This window comes from Erpetoichthys calabaricus, chromosome 11 (genome assembly GCF_900747795.2).
Source record: "Erpetoichthys calabaricus chromosome 11, fErpCal1.3, whole genome shotgun sequence".
Taxonomy (NCBI): Eukaryota; Metazoa; Chordata; class Cladistia; order Polypteriformes; family Polypteridae; genus Erpetoichthys; species Erpetoichthys calabaricus.
Genome location: NC_041404.2, coordinates 63,779,341 through 63,800,719, shown reverse-complemented (window position 1 = coordinate 63,800,719; position 21,379 = coordinate 63,779,341). Strand labels below are relative to the sequence as shown.

The window sequence follows — 21,379 nt, the reverse complement described above, 5'->3', positions numbered from 1 at the left end:
ATTTGGTGGGACAATATTAAAAAAATAATGAACACTTCTATTTAACATAATAAACACTATCTACGGTACTATGTACAATATTGGCCCTATAAAACTATAAAGGAAAACACCATTCATAATATAGTTCATTTAGTATGATGAGGTGACATCTAGTGGCAGTTTACTACAACATTAAGTAGTTTAGTATGAGAAAATGTGAACTGTTATAAAGTGTACAAGCTCAAAGTGTGGATTTGCTTAGACTCTGTAATACACCTATGGGGTCACATCAGAAATGATGCATACAGTTTCAGTTTTTATATGACAGACATAATAGTAGTTCTAGCTATGAGTAAAGACTGATGAAGATGAAATTTATTACCTAAAGCAAATAGAAATTAAATAATTTACTATGAAGGCATCCCATCTATACTACAATACTGTGCAAGAGTACTGGGCCACTGAAGAAAATTCCTTTTAAAGCTAGTTATCTGGGCAGCACATTTTCATTTGTTCATGAAAACACAATGTTAGAATAAGCACAAATAAACACTGATACAATAAAAATAAAGAAGAATGTCTTGTATTTTCAAAAGAAGTCAGTATTTTGTGTTACTTCACTTCAAATGCTAAAGTCATGTAATTTACTCTGCCACATTGTGCTGTTTAATTTTCTAAAGCCGTCTTTTGTTAAAGGTTCTTGTAGGATGTGCCACAACACAACTCACTGTCATAATGTAGTGATTCTTAAATTTACTTTGACTTATTTCATTGCAGACATTATGAACCCAAGAATATTTCATGTTTTGTTTGGTAAACTTCATTTCATTTGCTAATATACATCCATTCCTGCATTTCAGGCCTGCAAAACATTCCAAAAAATGAAACACTTCATCACTTGGTGTGAGGGAGAGTGGTGTCTCTGAGGCTAAAGATCTGTGCTGGTATCCAGAAGGTTGCCAGTTCAAATGCCTGCTATACAAGAAATTGTATAAGGAGAAATAAAGAACAAAAAAAATCCTCAATGCCAAAACATCTTTTTAGTGTTGTGAGAAGGAATGGTGACATTACAAAGTGGTGAATGCCTTACTGTCCCAACTTATTTTGGAATGTGTTGTAGACCTGGAATGCAGGAATGGATGTATCTTAAATGAAATGAAGCTGACCAGACAAAACGTGAAATACTTTGGGTTTATACTGTCTGCAGTGGGTTGTATATAAAATAATGTTGCATAAAAAAAAAAAAAAAAGGTGAAATTAAACAAGTTAAGGGAATGATAGTTCAGTAAGGCAATGCATGTGTATTATATATATAAATTAATATTTAACAATATTTTAATAGTCTATCTTTATGTTACTCGAAAGTTCATTGTACAAAGAAACACTAGCGTTTAACCTTCAGACATGTCTTGATTAGTTAAACTGATCTCTTCTAAAAGTGACTTAATTCCCTTGCAAAGCTGTAGGGAGTTTAGCAAAATACATAATAACAGATAGGAACTTATTGGTTTTAATAGCCGTAGGAAATATATTTGGTACATAGAAAGGTGAAACCAGATGCACAGAACATTACAAAAATGATTAAATATTAAATTTGGGTGAAAACTCAGTATTCATGAAATCAGTTGTGACATGCATTTAAACAACATTATTAGCCAATCATTTTCAAACTCTTATTTATGAATTTAAAAACTTATTATGTTTCATATTTTACTCTAAAATTTAAACACTATGTGATGATAATAATGCTTTACTTGGTACTGAGATGATGAGAACATTTCACCAGGATGTCCATACAGTGAACAGCAATAATTCCCATAATTAACAAGCTGATTGGTCCCACCTAAACAGAAAACATGAAAGTAGTCACAATATAAATCCATACAGCCTCTCTCTTTCAGACAGCTTTCCACACACCTTCCAACTTTTGTTCAATTAGGATTTGTACACAATAATTGTACATATGTATCATTTTCAGCACAGCACACCCCAAGAATAAATGTGCATATGCAGACAACCATGCTATTTATATGCACTTCATGTCCTCATGGGATCACTTAAAATCAACACAATCCTTTACAGTACACTAAAATATCATCAGGAAATGTTTAACAGTTACATGATCAAAACAGAAAAAGATTTTTTAAATTCTGAATTGATCGTTATTAATCAATACTCAACATGTCATTTACAATAGCAAAAGTAAAGCAAACAAAGAAAACCCCAACTTACCCCAAAAAAACAACACTTAATTCATATGTTAAATAAGAAAAAACTATTCATTATCTCCAAGTTTACTAATTGCTTCATGAACACACCATTTTTCCTCAAAATAATTCATATTTTCAATCATTCAGTAAAATTTATATTCTAAAAATACCCTGGCTTTTACCAGTCCATGAAATATTTTGATCTTATCACATTGTTTGTTTGATTTTACTTTCTCTTTTCGTGAATTATAAATGGCCAGCTTGGCCTGTCCAATGAGGAAATTATCAATCATATATTCATCTTGATTATTCTTATTCCCATTAATACCATAAATAAATACACAGTCATTAAAAGGCAAGTTAAGAACTTAAGTGCTAAGAATATGTAAGAGAGAAAGAAAGAATCAAAAACTGTTACATGACTAAAATGAACTAAATGTACACAGGAAGGGCAAACTACTTGGAATCAAGCAGCATTAACAATGTCAAGCACCTCCAAAAGTCTGTGGCTGTCAGTTTCAACTGGATTAATGACGGACATAAATAACCAAACCTGAGTTGCATTAGTTTATTACACAAAAGCAAACATGATGAAAAATTTGTATTATGAAAAAGTAAGTTTTGTAAGTTATCTTATTATAACAGGAACAAATGTTACCCTTTGTTTACATATTGGAAACACAGTGTCATTTTACATCTACATTTTATTAAAATGGCAAAAATAAAAAAATGTCTATTTTTCATAAATTGTTCACCTTCTTTTATAATGCTAAATACCCTTGAGTTAAAATTATATTATTAGAATCTTGTTACATTCAAATATGAATAGATAAATGGAATATTTGTTTTGAGTTTATTCATGAAACCTATTCTGGTGTTCAAAGTTCTATTACTGAAAATCACAATAAAAGTTAATAAGTAAAAGGCTTAGACACTTAACACAAGAAAACAAAACTGACAGCGTGGGGAGGTGTAATTTTTTAAATATATTTGCAACAGCAATGCATAAAGCAATTACTGTGAGCTCAAAAACAATAAAAGTCTGAAAATATCTAAATGCGTAACAAAATTGGTTTAAGAAATGACACTAGTTTCGGATATTAATGTTTTTTGATAAATCGAGATATGGTGGCACACAAGGTCTCAGTACTGCTACCTCAGAGCACACAGATCTTAACCCAGTTTAGACTGTGTAGTTTGTATGCCTGTTTCATGTCTTAGTTTATTTGGAATAACAGGAAAATTTAGATGAGAACAGTCCACTCAGCCCAACAAAGCTGTCCACTGAATTCTACCAAAATAGCAAAAGGCCAAGCTTTAAAAAAGGAAAACTCCCCAATGTTTGTGTGAAATTTACCCTTGGCAAGTTTCCAACTGTGTCCCAGTGTTCTTCTTAAACTCATTTTAAAGTAACAGTTTCAAACCACTGTACGAATTCCCTTCATAATTTTAAACACTTCAATCATGTCACCTCTCAATCTCTTTTTGCTTAAACTGAAAGGCCCAGGTCTCCGAGGACTGCATTTTACTCACATATTCCAAGGACTGGCTGACAAGCGTTTTTGGCAGCTCTATAAACTGTGACTGACAGTGTGCTTCACTATGAACTAAAACCTTTCCTATCCAAGTTGATTTTGACTTTATGTTCTGTAGGTAACACAGACTTAACCTCACCACTCTGCAGGGGAAAAACAAGCTTTCAAAATTAGTGGATAGCAGGATGGATGCTTATGTATCCAAAAGGTTCCTCACAAATAAATGTGGAAATACTTAGAACTAATATTTTTAAACTAGACAAACCAGTCACAGAGCATAATTACAATGGTGTTAATTATAAATTTTCTGAGTTTTAATTCAGGGTCAAAAGCAATAGGAAGCCAACATTATCAGCTTCAAGAAGAAAGAAGGAACCAAAATTGAAAAGGGTGCCAGTCTATCAAAAAGCACAGTCATGTAAACAAACACACCTTATTTCGCATAGCACCATTCTACTGTATAATGAACAACAACTCAAGGCACTATATCAGTACAGAAACAAATTACCATTTCATATATAATTAATACTACTGATGCAAAAACTAGTGAGGCAAACTCTGTTTTTGTAATTATCTTATTGATTTCAAGGTTTCATTATAAAACTTACATTACAGAGGAGTAAGACATACAATATTACATCTTATGTAACTCAGATGGCTCCAATACCATTTTACAGGTATGCAAAGGTTAATACGCAAAAATTCTGCTCCTATAGAAATGACAACTTTTTAACATCTTAACCACAAAACAACGCTGGCTGCTCAGGGTGGTGTTTAAAAAGCCTATCATGACAGCATTGGCCACAAAACAGGAACCAAGCCTGGACAGAATATCCATCACACCACATCACTTGCCAGTTAACCTAATTTGCATGTCTTTGGAAGGTGGAAGAATAACCTTAATATTTAATAATGAACCCATCCAAGAAAAGAAATAATGCACAAACTCCACACAGACTATGGCTAGGCCAGATTTTGAACCCATTCTCCCGGATCATTGAAGCAGCAGAAGTAAAAGCTGTGCAACCATGCTACTCTCACTGTTGATCAATAGTTTTATAGCATTTACCATTTTTTAATTATATTACCGACTATAAATCAGAAATCAAGTGCAACAAAGAACATGCAAAATACATTTTCTAAATTATTTGACAAAAGGCAATAAATAAAACAAAGATTCATAAGCTAAAGTATAGGAACCACTTGTATTAATTACTGTTTAAAACAGAAGGATCAAAAGGAAAAACACCATGCATTTCTTACCACTATTCCTGCATTCTTCACAGCCAGAGGAAGCCCTAGAAGACCAGTGCCAATATTTCCCTTTAACAAGTGAACTAAGGTCTGAAAAAATCTATTTTGACAAAAAAAAGGACAATTAATAAACCAAAGTAGTAATTTGTATACTGTACATAAACACAGATCTCTTCAAGAAGATCATTTATCTTATTGATTGTGACTTTGACAATCAAGATATGCACAAGTCAGACAAAATTATAACACTTTATCTTTGAACCTCCATTATTTACTTTACTCAAAATACAAACGTCCAATATTTCGTCTTCACTTGGGATTATTTTAACTATTGCTTTTTCCTCCCTCCACCACACTTGAATTTCTCTTGCAATTTTCATTATGTTTATTGCACATGCACACATTGTTTCAAAGGATTGCATTGCTTAATAAAAAAATACTAAAAACCCTATAATTTATTTCATCTCCTATTATACAAATTAGCCTAGATTTAACTTTACTATATTCAATAATTAGTCTTTTAAGTTAAATTGCAGTCAATTTTCTCAAAAATCTAAGGCATGTACCATATTTTAAGCAATTAAATAGTACTAATTTAGCACAGATACTTTATACAGATTCCATTTATTGCTTTTCAAAATGGATTAAATGTTTCTTCCTAGGACTGAATTCATCACACTATCACTTTATGTGTGGACTTTGTACATTCTCATGGGTCTGTATGGATTTTCTTCCCATGTTCCCAAGGATATGCAGATAATGCTAACTGAAATACCAAATGTTCTCTGCACGAGTATAATAATAATAATAATAATTCATACATTTATATAGCGCTTTTCTCAGTACTCAAAGCGCTATCCAAACAGGGAGGAACAGGGAAGCGAACCCACAATCTTCCATAGTCTCCTTACTGCAAAGCAGCAGCAGAGTATAAGGATTGGCTGTATGCGTAAGTGGACTATGCACTGGACTGGCACTCTATCCAGGGCTGGTTTGTACCATACACCCTGTAGGATTTTGATGTGATTAATACATCAATAAGACACCCACCTCAGGATTGAAAATTAATGCAGGTAATGAGGTGTAGGATCTCTGTTTCACATCGTGGCCAGGATGCTAGAAACATGAAGAGATCTGTTCAATTTTTGAACAAGGTTGATAAATTGGCGAAAGTCTACACTAACATTTTCACTGCTGGCAGGACAGACTCCAGTCTGCCACAACTTTAAATGAGAGAAGCAGGTTTGGGAATGCATGCATATCCATTAACTTGCAAATTTACTCTAACTGAACAACTGAAGCTGTCTCAAGATAGTTGTGGAATAGTAATGAACAGTAGTGTCAAGGTCGTAACACTGATTTTTTTCTCCCCCAAATGAAAAGGTTCAGGACTCTTACTGGACAACTCTAAAATTCCAATTTTCTAAATTTTAGTTAAATACAATACAGCTTGGGCAGTGTGAGTCAGATCATTGCTCTGGTAGAACACCATCACATTCTCCAGTTTCAGTTTTCTTATAATAAGGTTTAGATTATTGCCCAGTGTTGCCCAGTGTTGCACAATACAGAAAAGTATCTTTCCATTAATCCTGTCAAGACACTCCGGTGCTGCTGCAGAAAAGCAGCCCCAAGACACGATTCTGTAACTAAAAATGATGAAAGGTATGTTGTGCAAAATTTAGGCAAAAAAAGGTCCAATTTTACATCATCATATCACAAATTTTATCCCCATATAACATAATATTTAGATGACATTTTGAAAACCCTTTGTAGACATACATTGTTTTTGAGAGGGCTTTCTCCTTGCTGCTGTCCAACAATTGCAGTTGTATATTTTGAATGTATAAATTCACCCAGCGAATACAAGGTGAAGAGATGATTGTTTATTAATATTTGACATAACACTTCCAAACAGGTTTACAATTGTCAGATTGTAAATAGATATTTATAATTTTTGGATTTGTACATTCAAGATATTTCAACTATTGTGAGAAGGCATCAGAAAACTAATGGATTGCAAACTTAGGTGCAAGGGCACTGACTGAGAATAATGTGCTCTTATTCATGTTAATATTAATCCTAGATGCACAGTGGATAATGCCAATGGGCACTGTGTTTACAATTTCATTATTTCATCAGCACGTGTGTTTTTGTTGCTAACCTTAACTGACCAAATAGCTGTACTACAAATGTTGTTTTTGAATAGAATTTTTACAATAATAATAAAATTCTATTCAAAAAATTCTTTTTGAGAAAGCACACTGTAGATAGAGCAAGCTTGAGTGAAGAGCACAGCGGTGGCAGGTGGCTCACTTACAACATTTCCTACACCCAACAGACCAAAAAAATGTATGAAAATGCAAGAAAAAATAGTCAGCTTTCATTGCTTGTAGTACATGAAGATGCTAACACACATCTTAAAATTATACTTTATTGAAGCTGGAGGTAATAATGGAGGCTTAGCTATGAATGGGGTACCATTTAGGAATAAAATTAAAGGTTTCATCATTTGAGTACAGCTATTTTGAAATGCTGGTGTACATACCGAATCAGATACAGTAATCCCTCGCTACTTCGCGGTTCACTTTTCGCGGATTCACGACTTTGCGGGTTTTTAAATACAAGTGATTGCCCGCCTATCACGGAAGTTATGTTCCAGACCCATCAGCAACAGGAGAAAATCCGCCATATAGAAAGACCATATAAATAAACATTTTTATAGTTTAAGCCTTAAAGTACCCATCCCACATGCTTTAAACACATGTAAACTTATAAAACACACTTTGTTAACACATATGATATGTGGATGTCGGGCTAAGGATATGAGTAACATCTCACTATTATAAAACATTTTAACTTCAAGCAAGACAAGACAGTGAGACAGGAAAATTGGTGATGTGCAGGCTTTTAAATTATTGACAGGCAGAGCGACAAGCAGCACAAAGCCCACTTCTCCTTAGCGTTCATTCAGCTCCCCACCCCCTTGACAATGCAAAGTGGCTCGCAGGAGCGTGGGCCTCCGGGGAGGGGGGTTTGAGCGAACGTGTGTTCAGCCCTCACACCCCCCCCCCCCCCCTTCCTCCTCCTCCTTCCGAACGCGCAGAGCGACAAGCAGGCATTTTGGCAGAAGCAGCACAAAGTCCATTTCTGCTCAGCGTGAGTTCAGCTGCCCCACTTCACAAAGCGAGTGCAGACACATTGACGTCTGATCGCTGCGTGCAGTGTGCAGTGTTGGTCTGAGGTGTTTAAGAATGTAGAAAGTGTTTAAGAGCATAGGAAGTGTTTATAAGAGCGTGGGAAAGGTTAACAAGAGAGTGAGGAAGGTTTATAAGAGTGTGGGAAGGGTTTATAAAGCCTTAAAATATGTATAAATAATAAAATAAATATAGGTCGCTACTTCGCGGATTTTCACCTATCGCGGGGGGCTCTGGAACGTAACCCCCGCGATAGGTGAGGGATTACTGTATACACAAATTCACACTTCTTTAATCCCATACATACAGTGGTGTGAAAAACTATTTGCCCCCTTCCTGATTTCTTATTCTTTTGCATGTTTGTCACACAAAATGTTTCTGATCATCAAACACATTTAACCATTAGTCAAATATAACACAAGTAAACACAAAATGCAGTTTGTAAATGGTGGTTTTTATTATTTAGGGAGAAAAAAAAATCCAAACCTACATGGCCCTGTGTGAAAAAGTACTTGCCCCCTGAACCTAATAACTGGTTGGGCCACCCTTAGCAGCAATAACTGCAATCAAGCGTTTGTGATAACTTGCAATGAGTCTTTTACAGCGCTCTGGAGGAATTTTGGCCCACTCATCTTTGCAAAATTGTTGTAATTCAGCTTTATTTGAGGGTTTTCTAGCATGAACCGCCTTTTTAAGGTCATGCCATAGCATCTCAATTGGATTCAGGTCAGGACTTTGACTAGGCCACTCCAAAGTCTTCATTTTGTTTTTCTTCAGCCATTCAGAGGTGGATTTGCTGGTGTGTTTTGGGTCATTGTCCTGTTGCAGCACCCAAGATCGCTTCAGCTTGAGTTGACGAACAGATGGCCGGACATTCTCCTTCAGGATTTTTTGGTAGACAGTAGAATTCATGGTTCCATCTATCACAGCAAGCCTTCCAGGTCCTGAAGCAGCAAAACAACCCCAGACCATCACACTACCACCACCATATTTTACTGTTGGTATGATGTTCTTTTTCTGAAATGCTGTGTTCCTTTTACGCCAGATGTAACGGGACATTTGCCTTCCAAAAAGTTCAACTTTTGACTCATCAGTCCACAAGGTATTTTCCCAAAAGTCTTGGCAATCATTGAGATGTTTCTTAGCAAAATTGAGACGAGCCCTAATGTTCTTTTTGCTTAACAGTGGTTTGCGTCTTGGAAATCTGCCATGCAGGCTGTTTTTGCCCAGTCTCTTTCTTATGGTGGAGTCGTGAACACTGACCTTAATTGAGGCAAGTGAGGCCTGCAGTTCTTTAGACGTTGTCCTGGGGTCTTTTGTGACCTCTCGGATGAGTCGTCTCTGCGCTCTTGGGGTAATTTTGGTCGGCCGGCCACTCCTGGGAAGGTTCACCACTGTTCCATGTTTTTGCCATTTGTGGATAATGGCTCTCACTGTGGTTCGCTGGAGTCCCAAAGCTTTAGAAATGGCTTTATAACCTTTACCAGACTGATAGATCTCAATTACTTCTGTTCTCATTTGTTCCTGAATTTCTTTGGATCTTGGCATGATGTCTAGCTTTTGAGGTGCTTTTGGTCTACTTCTCTGTGTCAGGCAGCTCCTATTTAAGTGATTTCTTGATTGAAACAGGTGTGGCAGTAATCAGGCCTGGGGGTGGCTATGGAAATTGAACTCAGGTGTGATACACCACAGTTAGGTTATTTTTTAACAAGGGGGCAATTACTTTTTCACACAGGGCCATGTAGGTTTGGATTTTTTTTCTCCCTAAATAATAAAAACCATCATTTAAAAACTGCATTTTGTGTTTACTTGTGTTATATTTGACTAATGGTTAAATGTGTTTGATGATCAGAAACATTTTGTGTGACAAACATGCAAAAGAATAAGAAATCAGGAAGGGGGCAAATAGTTTTTCACACCACTGTACATAATGGTTTGATAGCATATTCATGCACAATCCATTGGATTTTTTTCCTTTCTAAATGGTACTTCATTCATGGCCACGTCCAACATTCATCTGTTCTTAGAGTTTCATTTCATATTAAAAAACTTTAAATATCAGATTTGAAATATTTTAAATATACAGTGAGGTTGCAACTTCGTGTGAATGGGAGTTCTTGCATACTTAGGGAAAATTTCAATAAAAATTGAAGCAAATACCCAAACTCCCAGCTTTGTTAGAAACCTAAGATCCAAACAATTTAAATATTTGAATTGTGTATTAGTTGGAAAAAAAATGATAGTTTTCTGTACTTCACTGCGATTTCAAGACCTCATATCCTAACCTTCAAGGTATACTGCAAGATGACTCCATACAAATATGCTATCATATGTAACTGAGTGGCCCAACTATGCCTCAGCTTCAGCTCATGGATGGATATTTTCCTTAAGAATTTTGCAATACACAGCAGAATTCATGGTTTCATTAGTTAAGACAAGTCTTCCAGGTCCTAACTCAAAAAAACTTCACCACACCATCACTATTAACACCATGTTTGGCTGACATTATATTTTTACTGTGGAATGCTGAATTTGCTTTAACCCAACCGTCAGCAACTTTTTAGATGGTTGTGGACTGCATAATGTTTAATTAATGTGACAAGGATGGACATGATTAGAAAGGAGTACATTAGTGGGTCAGCTCGGTTTGGACGTTTTGGAGACAAAGTCAGAGAGGCGAGATTGCGTTGGTTTAGACGTGTTTAGAGGAGAGATGCTTGGTATATTGGGAGAAGGATGCTAAGGATAGAGCTGCCAGGCAAGAGGAAAGGAGGAAGGCCTAAGAGAAGGTTTATGGATGTGGTGAGAAATGACGGGTGTAACAGAACAAGATGTAGAGGACAGAAAGATATGGAAAAAGATAATCCGCTGTGGAAATCCCTAATGGTATCAGCTGAAAGAAGAAGAGGAAGAACATTCTCCCAAAAGGCTTGGGAATTATCCAGATCCAGTATTGGCAAGTAAGAGATGAACATTAATTGTCTTCTTTGCTATAGGTGGTTTCAGGTATGCTACACGATCTAACATTCTGTTTTTTAACTCATTACCAATGACCTTTGCTGAGGTAAGAAAATCCTGCAGTTATTTAAGATTTATTGATTTATTATTTTCTTTTCTGATTTCCTGGATGATTATATGTTGCCCTTAAAGTAATTTTGGCAGTCCATACACTGCTGGGAAGATTTACTACTGTTGCAAGTGTTTTCCATTTGCAGATTACGACTCTTAATATGGTTCAATGTAGTTGCTGGGCCTTAGAAGTGGCTCTGTAGCATTTTCCTAACTGATCGATGTTTTTCTTATTTCTTCAGGAATTTTATTTGATCATGGCATTATGTGCTTGGTAAATCTTTGTACTGGCAACTAGACTCTGACGGCAAGTCAATACTGAACAGGACTATTTGTACTTTGGGTTGGCACTAGAATCAATCGGCTGACTTTGATTTTCCCTCTAACTGGACCGTTTTAAATAGGAAGCAACTCCCTTTTCATATCGTATTAGTTGGTGTTAAATACATTTGTCCATTATACATGTTAAAAACATTTAATTTGTTCCCTCAAGTGGCCTTTAGCTAATATTAGATTCTGGTCGAATATCTAAAAACATTGTGTCAAAAATGTGCATTAATAAGAGGGAAATCAGGCAAGGGCAAAACAATTTTCATAGCACTACACATTTGTACATCATAGGAGTACTGTTCTGCCTTGGATAGAAATATGGTAGAGAAAAATGGTGTTATTGGATCAGGAGATGGACAAGACAAGAATCATGGTCTTTCCCAAAGTCAAGAAATATATCATATGTACCACAAAAATTAATGTTGAAGTGCAAAACTCTAAACTGATAAACAACAGTAACTAATTACAGCAGCCATCTTTGTTTTGTATCCAGAATCTGGAAATACACAACACTGACCTTTAAGCCTTCCCTATGGTGATGTAAAGCGTCAAAATTAATGGTTGTCACATGGTAGTAACAAGCTTGAAGCACTATACAATAAGTCAGTAAAATGCAGGAACCTGTAGTAGTCAACATTACATCTGAATACAATACAAATAACACATGAAAATGTTTTTAAGTCAAAATGAAAACTAAAAGTGAAAAATAAAAGAATTAAAATTTGCCATATACCAAAAGTACAAAAAAATTGGCAAACTAGGAAATTCTAAAAAAAACAAGTATTATAAAAAAATAAAACTCATCAATTCAAAGCAACTTCTACATGTTCAGTAAATAGTGCTTTAGAATACATGTACTGTGTGTATGCCTGGTCATGTGCATATGCTGGATATTTACATGTTTACATTTTCCTTTGTTGATGGTTTTGGAAGATTATTTTACATCTTTGTGCAATAGTTTTGGTGATTTCTTCTCATTCTTTAAGCAAACAGGTGTTTTGTTTTTGTGGTCTTTAGAAGCCAATTTAAGTAGACAGCCACTCACCTGACCACAAAGGGTCAGAAGAGCAGAAGGCTCAAAAAATAGCTGTATATTACATTTTAATAATAACAAAGGAGAAAAAAATTAAAGGATTTTCAGAAATAAAGCAAATATTCAGCAAAACAATGAATGAACTTGAAACTTCTCTTATGCATGATTTTATCCTTGCAACAGTTAGTAGTTACACTTTTTTAAACTATCTTACTTTGTTCCAGTCTTGTCTCCTGTACGTGTTCGTGTGTGTGTGTACGTACGTGTGTGTGTACGTGTACATGTGTATGTTTGTGTGTACGTGTGTACGTACGTATGTGTGTGTGTGTACGTACGTACGTACGTATGTGTGTACGTACGTACGTACGTGTGTGTGTATACATACGTGTGTGTGTACGTACGTGTGTGTGTACGTGTACGTGTGTACGTGTGTGTACGTGTGTACGTACGTACATGTGTGTGTGTGTGTGTGTGTGTACGTGTACGTGTGTATATGTGTGTGTGTGTACGTACGTACGTACGTACGTGTGTGTACGTACGGGTGTGTGTACGTGTGTGTGTGTACGTACGAACGTACGTGTGTGTGTGTACGTACGTGTGTGTGTGAGTACGTACGTACATGTGTGTGTGTGTGTAAGTGTGTAAATGTGTGTGTACGTACGTATGTGTGTGTACGTACGTGTGTGTATGTACGTGTGTGTGTACGTGTACATGTGTACGTGTGTGTGTACGTGTACGTGTGTACGTACGTACGTGTGTGTACGTACGTACGTACTTGTGTGTGTGTGTGTATGTGTGTACGTACGTACGTTCGTGTGTGTGTGTACGTACGTACGTACGTGTGTGTGTATATACGTGTACGTGTGTGTGTACGTGTGTATATGTGTGTGTGTACGTGTGTGTGTGTACGTACGTATGTGTGTACGTATGTGTGTGTGTGTACGTACGTACGAAAGTGTGTGTGTGTGTGTATGAGTGTACGTACGTACTTGTGTGTGTGTACGAACGTACGTACGTGTGTGTGTGTACGTACGTATGTACGTGTGTGTGTGTGTACGTACGTATGTACGTGTGTGTGTGTACGTGTACATGTGTTTGTACGTGTGTATATGTGTGTGTGTGTACGTGTGTGTGTGTACGTACGTGTGTGTGTACGTGTGTGTATGTGTACGTACGTACGTACGTACGTACGTACGTGCGTGTGTATGTGTACGTGTGTGTGTGTCTACGTGTGTATATATGTGTGTGTACGTACGTGTGTATGTGTACGTACGTGTGTGTGTACGTCTTTGTGTACGTACGTACGTTGGTGTGTGTGTGTGTACGTACGTGTTTGTGTGTACGTACGTGTGTGTGTGTATGTACGTACGTACGTGTGTGTGTGTGTGTATGTGTGTACGTACGTACGTGTGTGTGTGTACGTACGTACGTTCGTGTGTGTGTGTACGTACGTACGTGTGTGTGTGTATACGTGTACGTGTGTGTGAACGTGTGTATATGTGTGTGTGTACGTGTGTGTGTACGTACGTATGTATGTGTGTGTGTGTGTACGTACGTGTGTGTGTGTGCGTACGTACGTACGTGTGTGTGTGTACGTACGTACGTACGTGTGTGTGTATGTGTATGTGTACGTGTGTGTCTGTGTACGTGTGTATATATGTGTGTGTACGTACGTGTGTGTGTACGTGTGCATGTGTACGTACGTGTGTGTGTACGTGTGTGTGTGTAAGTACGTGTGTGTGAGTACGTATGTACGTACGTGTGTGTGTGTGTTCGTACATGTGTGTGTGCGTACGTTCGTAAGTGTGTGTGTGCGTACGTACGTACGTGTTAGTGTGTACGTACGTACGTACGTGTGTGTGTACGTGTGTATATGTGTGTGTACGTACGTGTGTGTGTACATGTGTATGTGTACGTACGTGTGTGTGTACATACGTGTGTGTGTACGTACGTGTGTGTGTTCTTGTACGTGTGTACGTGTGTGTGTACGTGTACGTGTGTACGTACATACGTGTGTGTGTGTACGTACGTACGTACGTACATGTGTGTGTGTGTGTATGTGTGTACGTACGTATGTGTGTGTGTGTACATGTGTATATGTGTGTGTACGTACGTATGTGTGTGTACCTACGTGTGTGTGTATGTACGTGTGTGTACGTGTATGTGTGTACGTGTGTTTGTATGTACGTACGTACGTGTGTGTGTGAATGTATGTACGAACGTGTGTGTGTGTGTGTATTTGTGTACCTACATACGTGTGTGTGTGTACGTATGTAAGATCGTGTGTGTGTACGTACGTACATACGTGTGTGTGTACGTACGTACGTGTGTGTGTATACATGTACGTGTGTATATGTGTGTGTGTACGTGTGTGTGTGTACATACGTGTGTGTGTACGTGTGTGTGTACGTACGTGTGTGTGTGTGTGTGTACGTACGTGTGTGTGTGTATGTGTGTACGTACGTACGTGTGTGTGTGTACATGTGGATATGTGTGTGTACGTACGTATGTGTGTGTACGTACGTTTGTGTATTTACATGTGTGTGTACGTGTACGTGTGTACGTACGTGTGTGTACGTACGTACGTACGTGTGTGTGTGTACGTACGTACGTACATACGTGTGTGTGTATGTGTGTATGTACGTATGTGTGTGTGTACTTACGTAGGTTCGTGTGTGTGTGTACGTACGTACGTACATGTATGTGTGTGTACGTACGTGTGTGTGCGTACGTACATACGTGTGTGTGTGTACGTACATATGTACGTGTGTGTGTATGTGTACGTGTGTGTGTGTACGTGTGTATATGTGTGTGTACGTACGTGTGTGTGTACATGTGTATGTGTATGTACGTGTGTGTACGTGTGTGTGTGTACGTACGTACGTGTGTGTGTGTGTTCGTACGTGTGTGTGTGTACGTACGTATTTACGTGTGTGTGTGTGTACGTACGTACGTGTATGTGTACGTATGTATGTACGTGTGTGTGTGTATGTGTGTACGTATGTGTGTGTGTACGTGTGTGTACGTGTGTATATGTGTGTACGTACGTGTGTGTGTGTACGTGTACGTGTGTACGTGTGTGTACGTGTACATGTACGTGTGTACGTACGAATGTGTGTGTGTGTACGTACATAAGTACGTGTGTGTGTGTGTACGTACGTGTGTGTGTGTACGTACGTACGTACTTGTGTGTGTACGTGTGTACATACGTGTGTGTACGTGTGTGTACGTGTGTATATGTGTGTGTACGTACGTGTGTGTGTGTGTACGAACGTGTGTGTGTACGTGTACGTGTGTACGTGTGTGTGTACGTGTACGTGTGTGTGTGTGTGTGTGTGTACGTACGTGTGTGTGTGCGTACGTACGTACGTGTCTGTGTGTGTACGTACGTACGTGTGTGTGTGTGTACGTGTACGTGTGTATATGTGTGTGTGTGTACGTACGTACGTACGTGTGTGTACGTGCGGGTGTGTGTACGTGTGTGTGTGTACGTACGTACGTACGTGTGTGTGTGTACGTACGTGTGTGTGTGAGTACGTACGTACATGTGTGTGTGTGTGTGTATGTGTGTACGTACGTACGTGTGTGTGTGTGTAAGTGTGTATATGTGTGTGTACGTACGTATGTGTGTGTACGTACGTGTGTGTATGTACGTGTGTGTGTACGTGTACGTGTGTACGTGTGTGTGTAAGTGTACGTGTGTACGTACGTACGTACGTGTGTGTGTACATACGTACGTACGTGTGTGTGTGTACGTACGTACGTACGTGTGTGTGTGTGTATGCGTGTACGTACGTACGTGTCTGTGTGTACGTACATACGTTCGTGTGTGTGTGTACGTACGTACGTACGTGTGTTTGTATATACGTGTACGTGTGTGTGTAAGTGTGTATATGTGTGTGTGTACGTGTGTGTGTGTACGTACGTGTGTGTGTGTACGTACGTACGAAAGTGTGTGTGTGTGTGTGTATGAGTGTACGTACGTACGTGTGTGTGTGTGTGTACGTACGTATGTACATGTGTGTGTGTACGTGTACATGTGTTTGTACGTGTGTATATGTGTGTATGTGTACGTGTGTGTGTGTACGTACGTGTGTGTGTACGTGTGTGTGTATGTGTACGTACGTATGTACTTGTGTGTGTGTGTACGTACGTGTGTGTGTGTACGTACGTACGAAAGTGTGTGTGTGTGTGTATGAGTGTACGTACGTACGTGTGTGTGTGTACGAACGTACGTACGTGTGTGTGTGTACGTACGTATGTACGTGTGTGTGTGTACGTGTACATGTGTTTGTACGTGTGTATATGTGTGTGTGTGTACGTCTGTGTGTGTACGTACGTGTGTGTGTACGTGTGTGTGTATGTGTACGTACGTACGTACGTGTGTGTGTGTGTACGTACGTGTGTGTGTATGTGTACGTACGTACGTACGTGTGTGTGTGTGTACGTACGTGTGTGTGTAGGTACGTGTGTGTACGTACGTACGTGTATGTGTGTTTACATACGTACGTGTGTGTGTATGTATGTGTGTGTGTACGTGTGTATATGTGTGTGTACGTACATGTGTGTGTGTACGTATGTACGTACGTGTGTGTGTGTGTACGTACGTACGTGTGTGTGTGTACGTGTTTGTACGTACGTGTGTGTGTACGTACGTACGTATGTGTGTGTGTACATACGTGTGTGTATGTGTACGTGTTTGTGTGTGTACGTACTTGTGTGTGTACGTACGTGTGTGTGTACGTGTGTATATGTGTGTGTACGTACGTGTGTGTGTGTGTACGTTCGTACATGTGTGTGTGCGTACGTGTGTGTACGTACGTGTGTGTGTACGTACGTACGTATGTGCGTGTGTACGTACGTGTGTGTATGTGTACGTGTGTGTGTGTGTACGTACATGTGTGTGTGTACGTACGTACGTACGTGTGTGTGTACGTGTGTATATGTGTGTGTACGTACGTGTGTGTGTGTACGTACGTACGTACGTGTGTGTGTGTACGTACGTACATGTGTGTGTGTACGTACGTACGTACGTGTGTGTACGTGTGTATATGTGTGTGTACGTACGTGTGTGTGTGTGTACGTACGTACGTACGTACTTGTGTGTGTGTACGTACGTGTGTGTGTGTGTACGTACGTGTGTGTACGTAAGTACGTACGTGTGTGTGTACGTGTGTGTACGTACGTGTGTGTGTGTGTGTACGTACGTACGTGTGTGTGTGTACGTACGTACGTGTGTGTGTACGTGTGTGTACGTACGTGTGTGTGTACGTACGTATGTGTGTGTGTACGTACGTACGTACGTATGTTTATGTGTACGTGTGTGTGTGTGTGTACGTACGTGTGTGTGTGTACGTACGTACGTACGTAAATGTGTGTGTACGTACGTACATGTATGTGTGTGTACGTACGTGTGTGTGTGTACGTACGTACGTGTGTGTACGTACGTGTGTGTGTGTGTACGAACGTACGTACGTGTGTGTGTGTGTACATACGTACATGTGTGTACGTATGTACGTACGTGTGTGTTTACGTGTGTATATGTGTGTGTACATACGTGTGTGTGTGTACGTACGTACGTACGTACGTGTGTGTGTGTACGTACGTGTGTGTACGTACGTACGTGCGTGTGTGTGTGTGTACGTACGTACATGTGTGTGTGTATACGTGAGTGTACGTACGTGTGTGTGTATGTACGTACGTATGTGTGTGTGTACGTAAGTGTGTGTATGTGTACGTGTGTGTGTGTGTACGTACTTGTGTGTGTGTACGTACGTACGTGTGTGTGTACGTGTGTATATCTGTGTGTACGTACGTGTGTGTGTGTACGTATATACATACGTACGTGTATGTGTACGTACGTGTGTGTGTGTACGTACGTACGTGTGTGTGTACGTACATACGTACGTGTGTGTGTACGTGTGTATATGTGTGTGTACGTACGTGTGTGTGTGTGTACGTACGTACGTATGTACTTGTGTGTGTTTACGGACGTATGTGTGTGTGTACGTACGTGTGTGTACGTATGTACATACGTACGCTTGTTTGTGTGTACGTACGTGTGTGTGTGTGTACGAACGTACATACGTGTGTGTGTGAGTGTACGTACGTACATGTGTGTACGTATGTACGTACGTGTGTGTGTACGTGTGTATATGTGTGTGTACATACATGTGTGTGTGTATGTACGTACGTACGTACGTGTGTGTGGGTACGTACGTGTGTGTGTGTACGTACGTGTGTGTACGTACGTACGTGCGTGTGTGTGTGTGTACGTACGTACATGTGTGTGTGTGTACGTGTGTGTACGTACGTGTGTGTGTATGTACGTACGTATGTGTGTGTGTACGTACGTGTGTGTATGTGTACGTGTGTGTGTGTGTACGTACTTGTGTGTGTGTACGTATATACGTACGTACGTGTGTGTGTACGTGTGTGTGTGTACGTATGTGTGTGTACGTACGTGTGTGTGTGTGCGTATGTACGTACGTACGTGTATGTGTGTACGTACGTGTGTGTGTACGTACGTACGTGTGTACGTACATGTGTGTGTGTGTACGTACGTACGTGTGTGTGTGTGTATGTACGTGTGTGTGTACGTACGTACGTACATGTGTGTGTAGGTACGTGTGTGTGTGTACGTACGTACGTACGTGTATGTGTGTTTACGTACGTACGTGTGTGTGTACGTACGTACGTACGTGTGTGTGTACGTGTGTATATGTGTGTGTACGTACGTGTGTGTGTGTACGTACGTACGTACGTGTGTGTGTGTGTACGCACGTACGTCCGTACGTTTGTGTGTGTACATACGTGTGTGTGTGTACGTACGTGTGTGTGTGTACGAACGTACGTACGTGTGTGTGTGTGTACGTACGTACATGTGTGTACGTATGTACGTACGTGTGTGTGTACGTGTGTATATGTGTGTTTACATACATGTGTGTGTGTACGTACGTACGTACGTACGTGTGTGTGGGTACGTACGTGTGTGTGTGTACGTACGTGTGTGTAAATACGTGCGTGTGTGTGTGTGTACGTACGTACATGTGTGTGTGTGTACGTGTGTGTACGTACGTGTGTGTGTATGTACGTACGTATGTGTGTGTGTACGTACGTGTGTGTATGTGTACGTGTGTGTGTGTACGTACTTGTGTGTGTGTACGTACGTACGTACATGTGTGTGTACGTGTGTATATGTTTGTGTACGTACGTGTGTGTGTGTACGTATATACGTACGTATGTGTATGTGTACGTACGTGTGTGTGTGTACGCACGTACGTACGTACGTGTGTGTGTTTGTACGTACGTACGTGTGTTTGTACGTACGTACATATGTACGTGTGTGTGTGTGTACTTACGTGTGTGTGTGTGTACGTACGTACGTGTGTGTGTGTGTACGTACGTGTGTGTGTATGTACGTACGTACATGTGTGTGTAGGTACGTGTGTGTGTACGTATGTACGTACGTGTATGTGTGTTTACGTACGTACGTGTGTGTGTACTTACGTACGTACGTGTGTGTGTACGTGTGTATATGTGTGTGTACGTACGTGTGTGTGTGTACGTACGTACGTACGTACGTGTGTGTGTGTACGTACGTACGTACGTACGTACGTGTGTGTGTGTACATACGTGTGTGTGTGTGTACGTACGTTTGTTTGTGTGTACGTACATGTGTGTACGTGTATGTACGTACGTGTGTGTGTGTACGTACGTATATGTGTGTGTGTACGTACGTACGTGTGTGTGTGTATACGTGTGTGTACGTACGTACGTATGTGTGTGTGTACGTACGTACGTGTGTGTGTACGTGTGTATATGTGTGTGTAAATACCTGTGTGTGTGTACGTACGTAAGTACGTGTGTGTGTACGTACGTACGTACGTACATGTGTGTGTACGTACGTGTGTGTGTGTACGTACGTACGTACGTACGTGTATGTGTGTACTTACGTGTGTGTGTGTGTACGTACGTATGTACGTGTGTGTGTACGTGTGTGTATGTACGTGTGTGTGTGTGTACATACGTACGTGTGTGTGTGTATGTACGTACGTGTGTGTGTACGTGTGTGTACGTACGTGTGTGTGTACGTACGTACGTATGTGTGTGTTTACGTACGTACGTACGTGTGTGTATGTGTACATGTGTGTGTGTACGTACGTGTGTGTGTGTACGTACGTGTGTGTGTACGTACGTGTGTGTGTGTACGTACGCATGTGAGTGTGTGTGTACGTTCGTACGTGTGTGTGTACGTATTTACGTACGTGTGTGTGTACGTGTGTATATGTGTGCGTACGTACGTTTGTGTGTGTGTGTACATACATACGTACGTGTGAGTGTACGTACGTGTGTGTATGTACGTACATACGTACATGTGTGTGTACGTACGTGTGTGTGTGTACGTACGTACGTACGTACGTGTGTGTGTGTGTGTACGAACGTACGTGTGTGTGTACGTGTGTGTACGCACGTGTGTGTGTATACGTACGTGTGTGTGTGTGTACGTACGTGTGTGTACGTACGTACGTACGTGTGTGTGTGTGTGTTTACGTACGTACGAGTGTGTGTACTTACGTACTTACGTGTGTGTGTACGTGTTTATATGTGTGTGTACGTATGTGTGTGTGTGTGTACGTACGTGTGTGTGTGTGTACGTACGTGTGGGTACGTACGTACGTACGTGTATGTGTGTACATGCGTGTGTGTATGTACGTACGTACGTGTGTGTGTGTACGTACGTACGTGTTTGTGTGTAGGTACGTGTGTGTGTGT

General features: G+C 39.7%; 1 protein-coding gene across 1 annotated transcript in view; it reads right to left on the bottom strand.

The window, feature by feature from the left end:
• Nucleotides 1-21,379, bottom strand: part of LOC114661316 (proton-coupled amino acid transporter 1-like) — an 84,261-nt gene that overhangs the window by 54,710 nt on the left and 8,172 nt on the right. The window contains exons 2-3 of the mRNA XM_051934301.1: nt 4,988-5,130; nt 1,734-1,822 (exon numbers count right to left, since the gene is read on the bottom strand). Of these exons, the coding sequence (XP_051790261.1) occupies nt 1,734-1,822; nt 4,988-5,130 (232 nt within the window). The remainder of the gene's footprint in view (nt 1-1,733; nt 1,823-4,987; nt 5,131-21,379) is intronic.